Below are 5687 nucleotides of genomic sequence, written 5' to 3'. Positions count from 1 at the left end.
TAGGTAACCAGAGCAATGAAATCTGATTGGCCTTAATCCCCACAGACAGCGGCTGACTGGCAGCAATCCGTCTGCCTCCTGGCTATTTCTTCCTTACTTCTTCATAGCAGATGCTTAGTGAAGAACAATTTCTTTTGGACTTGTGTCTTACTAATGATAAGTTTAATAAGAAAAGAAGAGGAGGGAAACAAGGCATCAGTGATCACAAATATCTACATCTGGCAGAGGATCGAAAGGAAAACAGATCATAGCTGCCTTTGACAGTAAATGTTATTAAAATGTTCAATGTGGAATTTCTATTTTAAATAAGAAACATTGGAAAGAAATGGTCAAGATTAACAGGAGCTTAAATTGAAACCATGTTGGTTTGTAGGTAATAGAATGCTTGGAACAAATACAGCCTTCAATATAAAAGCATTCTTTACCCCCAAATTACCCATGTGGCCCTCGTTGTGCCACTGGGATTTGATTAGATTTGACTTTTGCAGGAAATCAGGAGGTAAGAAGAAACTATTTAATCTCTGGTTAAGTGGTGATCAAGCCTTGGGGTAACTCAGTTTATTAGCATGTTCAGGAGTTCAGCTTTGTTAACCCGATGCTACCCCTCCACATGTCTGCCCTTAGGCCTGCACTGCGGCCTAAAATCTATTTGCTTTAGCCATGGAGTAATAGAGTCATTATATAGTGGGCCGCCTCGTTAAGGTCCAGGATGGTATCGGTTCATTGTGTGGCTCACAGATTGTTAGTGGAGGCTCAAAATGCTCCCATCTGGCAGCTCTTCAGTCATCATTTGGTGTGTGAACAAATGGTAACTTACCCACTGAAGTAGAGCTGCTGGTTCTAATTTTCCTCATATACCCAGGAGTCTCACAGCCACTCATCACAGAACACTGCCATTCACCGCTTTAGGAGAATTTACCTTGATGCTCAGTTTATATTTTTCTCTCTCCCTTGACTTTCTCTGTCCCATGAAAAAAGAAATCTCTTTCCCTAGGAAATATCCATAGGGAAAGAATGCATGATGTATCATTGACATCAAGGGTTCTGTAGAGCTATTACAGGAGATTGATAGAAAAAACAAGAATCTATTAAAGTGTCCTTAAGAGAAGAACAACCTCTGAAAGAAAGCACATTTCCTTGGCTAATCCTACTAGAAAAAAAGTGAAGATTCCACAAAGCTCTTACTCCTGAGAATAGAATTTGTGTTTCTCTTTGATGCCATCCAGTATTCTGAACTTAGTGTCTTACCAGTTTTCCCTCCTCTGATTCTGTTCACTGGCAAGACTTCCCAGCAAATGCCTTGTGTCCATCGCCCATGTCTATTCTATCAGTGAATTTCTGAATTATGGTTCTTGTTATTGGTTATTCTCAAGTATTTTCCTCTTAACAGGCTCTCCATTTCAATAGCATGTGTAGATCTGCCAAAGTGAGCCTGGAAATGATATTCTCTTGGTTGTTTCACTCACTATTCAAACATTTTTAATATTGCTTCATTACCCATGGGATAATCTCAAAACTCCTCAGTCTTAGCATATCAGTACATGTAAAATACCAGTCTAGTTTTCCCTCTTCTTCTGCAAAGCCTCCCTAATTAAAAAGTCATTTCCAGCCCATGGTTTGGGTCTTTCAGAGTGTGAATTGTGTGGTAGCCATATTGTTATGGTTTAGATCTGGAATGATTTCCAAAAGCCTTTGTGTTCAGAGGTGGAGATTTGCCAGGTGACTGGATAATGGGCGTGCTGTCCTCACCGATGGATTAATCTACTGGTGCACTCGTGGTTGACTTGCTATTAGGAGGTGGGATCTGGTTGGAAGGGGCAGTCACTGGGGGTGACAGGGAAGGGCGCATCTCCCTCCTTGGCTCCTCCCTTCTCTCTCTGCTTCCCGGATGTCACAGTGTGAGCAGCTTTCTTATACCAGACCCTCCCACATACCCTTCCTGCCTTGGATCCAGTCAGGTGAGGACTGAATTCTCCGAAAAGCTTGAGCCAAAATAATCCTCACCTCCTTTAAGATGTGGATATCGGGTATTGTGTCCCAGTGATGGGATAGTGACAGAGACACACATTGACCCAGGACATCCCATGACCTTTGTGCCCTATTCAGCTCTCTCTGCTGAGGCCTCTCCTCCTGATTCTCTAAGGCCGACCTGAAAATCAGCATTTTTCGTGTGTTTTCTGACATACAGTTAGAGCAACTTCAAAATCCTTCCTGCCTAATGTGTGGACAACCTGCTAACTGTAGCCCCAGGTAGGAAATCTCTTACTTCAAGTCAATCCTTTTTCCCCTCCCCCTAGTACAGTAAGCCTTTGACTTGCGAATGAGTTCTGTTCTAGGAGAATGTTCGTAAGTTGGATTTGTACATAAGTCTGACAAAGTGAGTCTTACATGGTACACATGTGAATATTTTACAGTATACCTGTGAATGTTCACAACTCAATTGCTTTTAAGTCAGATTATATTTACTGTACTCTGTTGAACTCCAATTACTGGACTGGAAATTTGCCTTCCATTTCTTGCTCCCAGGAAACACAATAGATGAGCATCAAGTATTTCCCTTATCTACTCCTGTGACAGGAACTGGCCTTAACAGGTAAGAATGAAAACCAAGTCTGGAGTGGCAAGACACACCATAGGTGCCTATTTTGGCAGTGAACTTTGGATTTCAAAGTGTGGTCCTCAGATGAGCCACATTTACCTGGGACTTGTCAGGAATACAACTTCCCACCACAGACCTGCAGAGTTGTAAGTTCTGAAGGTCGGGGGTCAGCATTTAATGAGCTCCTAGTTGATTCTATTGCTTGTGAAAGTTTGAGGATTCTGTTTTCATGAAGATTAGCCGCCTCCGTATTAATTATTAGTTAATTTTTTTTGTGTGTGTGTGTGTTTGTGTGTATGTGCTTTCTTGTACTGGGAATTGAACTCATGACCTTAGGCTTCTGAGGCAGGCAACACAACCACTGAGCTAAATCCCCAGCCCCAGTTCTTTACTCTTGAATGGAGATTTCTACTTGTGCACTGGGGAAACCTTTGTGTAATTTCCAACAGGTATTTGGCAACTTTACAGTGAAAGTAGCATACAACTTAAATGGATGAAATAAGCAACAAGGCAAACACCATGTTTTCTAATATATACCATGGTCTAGCAAGAGCACAGCAAGGCTGCGGGATGCAAAATCAGCACATAAAAATCTATTTCACTTATATGAGAAACACAAAATACAAATAAACAGTGAAGTAAAAGTTAGACAATAAGAATTCGGGAGATAGATCTTTTTCATATGGAGGGGGATTGAAAGATGGAGGGAGAGGAGATAGAGGGGAGGGAAAGGGGATGAAAAAAGAACTGAGCTGTGTCACGTACATGTGTCAACTCCCACTACCAAAGTAATCATTATGTGCTGCAAAGATGCACTAATAAAAAAAATACAAAATCAATAGCAATAAAACAAAAGGAAATTAGATGACACTGTACATTTAAAATACAAAGTATCTAGGGTAAAATCTAACAAAAGACAAAAGATCTTGGTGGTTAAAATTCTAAAAATTAATCCAGAGACTAAAGACTAAATAAATATACCTATGAATTGGAAGATTCAAAAGTACAAAACAATTCCTCTTAAATTTATCTAAAATTTACTGTAATCCAATTTAAAATTATGGAACTATGCCAAGATGACTCTGAAACATGCTCATAAAAGTAATGAGGCAGCGGAGTGAAGGTCACAGTGCCCACACTGCCTGAGGAAGAGGCCAAGAAGTGAAGAAAGAGGAGTCAGTAATGGCTTTTGCTCAGGTTCTGCTGACTTTCAGGGATGTGACTGTAGAATTCTCCCAGGAGGAACAGGAATCCCTGGACTTTGCTCAGAGGGCTCTGTACAAGGAGGTGATAACAGAGAACTACAGGAACCTGGTCTCTTTGGGAATCTGTCTTCCTAACTGGAGTGTTGTCTCTATGTCAGAGCAAGGCAAGGGCCCTGGACCATGGAGAATGAATTGAAATTAGCAAAAACCCCAAGTGGGTGGGAATGTGTCACAGGTACGAGCATAGATATCTGTCCTGCACACATGATCCAGGAGTTGCCATCTACAGAGAAGAACAGCATAGGAGAAATATCCCAAAGAATGATGTTGGAAAGACATGAAATTCATTACATTCAAGTCTTTTACTTCAGCAAAATCTGGGAAAAAAATGTATGATGTTGAGTGTCAGGGAGAAATTACGAAAGAATTCACAAAGGATTACCTGTAATGCAAAGAAACGAATTCATTGGCAAAAGAAATCAATATTGTAAAAGGCCTGCAGAAAAGAAGTCTGTTGAAAATCAGCTTGAATTAAGCTGTCCATCACATCTAGCTATGATGCAGAAACTTCACACCAAAAGTAAAATTTACGAATGTAGTCAATTTGAGAAATCTAGCAATACTGGTTCTTCATTTTCACCGCTTCCAACAATCCCTGCCAGAATCAATACTAACATCTCAGAGGTACATGAGAATGATCCTCTGCAGCCTTTATTACCCACACAAGACTGGAAAGCACACAGAGAAAAACCTTACAAATGTAGTGAGTGTGGCAAGGCCTTTAATCAGGGCTTCCACCTCACCAGACATCCGATGATCTGTTCTTGAGAGAACCATATAAATGTGATGTGTGTGGCAAAGTCTTCTGTCAAAAGTCAAACTTGGCAAGTCATTGTAGAATCCATACTGGAGAGAAACCTTACAAATGCAATGAATGTGGCAAAGCTTTTAGGGTTCGTGCAAGCCTGATGAACCATCAGTTGTTCCATACTGGAGAGAAACCTTACAAATGTAGTGAATGTGGCAAAGCATGTTTTTCTAAAAAGTCGCAACTTGTGAAACATCATAGAACTCATACTGGAGAGGATCCTCACAAATGTAATGAAAGTGGTAAAGCGTTTATCCAAAATTCAAGTTTGGTGGACCATCAAAGAACTCTTTGTGAAGAGAAACCATATCAATGTTATGAGTGTGGTAAAGCCTTTTGTATATGTTCAAGCCTAATTAACCACTTGATAATTCATGCTGGAGAGAAACCTTACAAATGTAATGACTGTGGGAAGGCTTTTATTAATTGTTAAAACTTAAGGGTCATGAGAGTATTCATTCTGGAGAAAAGCCATACAGACGTAATGAATGTGACAAAGCCTTTAGGCAGTGGTCTGACATCAAGATCCATCTAAGAATTCATGCTAGAGAAAACCTTATAAATGCAATGAGTGTGGCAAAGCCTTTATTCAAATTTCCCATCTCAGTAAACACTAGATAATCCCTACTGGAGAGAAACCATACAAATGTGATCTGTGCAGGAAAGTCTTTAGTTAATATTGCCATCTTTCAAGCCATCAAAGAATTCATAGTGGAGAGAAACCGTATTGGTGCAATGTGGCAAGGTCTTCAGTCAAAATTCACAACTTGTGAATCATCTTAGAATTGGCCCTAGAGAGAATCCTTGTAAATGTAATGAGTGTGCCAAAGCCTTTAATGTGCTTTGATGCCTAACAAAACATCAGGTAATTGATACAATTCATAGTGGAGATAGCCTACCAGTGTAAAGAGTGTGGTAAGGTTTTTAACAGGTGTTTACACCCCCAACTTCATGAGAAAATTCATACTGGAGAGAAGCCATATAAGTGCATTGAATTTGGCAAGATGTTTAGGCA

At 40.2% G+C, this 5687-nt stretch overlaps 1 protein-coding gene across 1 annotated transcript; it reads left to right on the top strand.

The window, feature by feature from the left end:
- The first annotated feature begins 3781 nt into the window (after positions 1–3781).
- On the top strand, positions 3782–5105 carry LOC117285185 (zinc finger protein 677-like). The gene is made up of 2 exons (XM_033761015.1): positions 3782–3886; positions 4611–5105. Exons 1-2 carry the CDS (start codon positions 3782–3784, stop codon positions 5103–5105), a joined length of 600 nt encoding a protein of 199 aa, XP_033616906.1.
- Positions 5106–5687: the final 582 nt, after the last annotated feature.

This window comes from Fukomys damarensis, unplaced genomic scaffold (genome assembly GCF_012274545.1).
Source record: "Fukomys damarensis isolate Sample0158 unplaced genomic scaffold, DMR_v1.0_HiC HiC_scaffold_7, whole genome shotgun sequence".
Classification (NCBI taxonomy): Eukaryota; Metazoa; Chordata; class Mammalia; order Rodentia; family Bathyergidae; genus Fukomys; species Fukomys damarensis.
The sequence above is the reverse complement of the archived record's forward strand: the minus strand, read 5'-3'. Positions and strand labels throughout refer to the sequence as shown.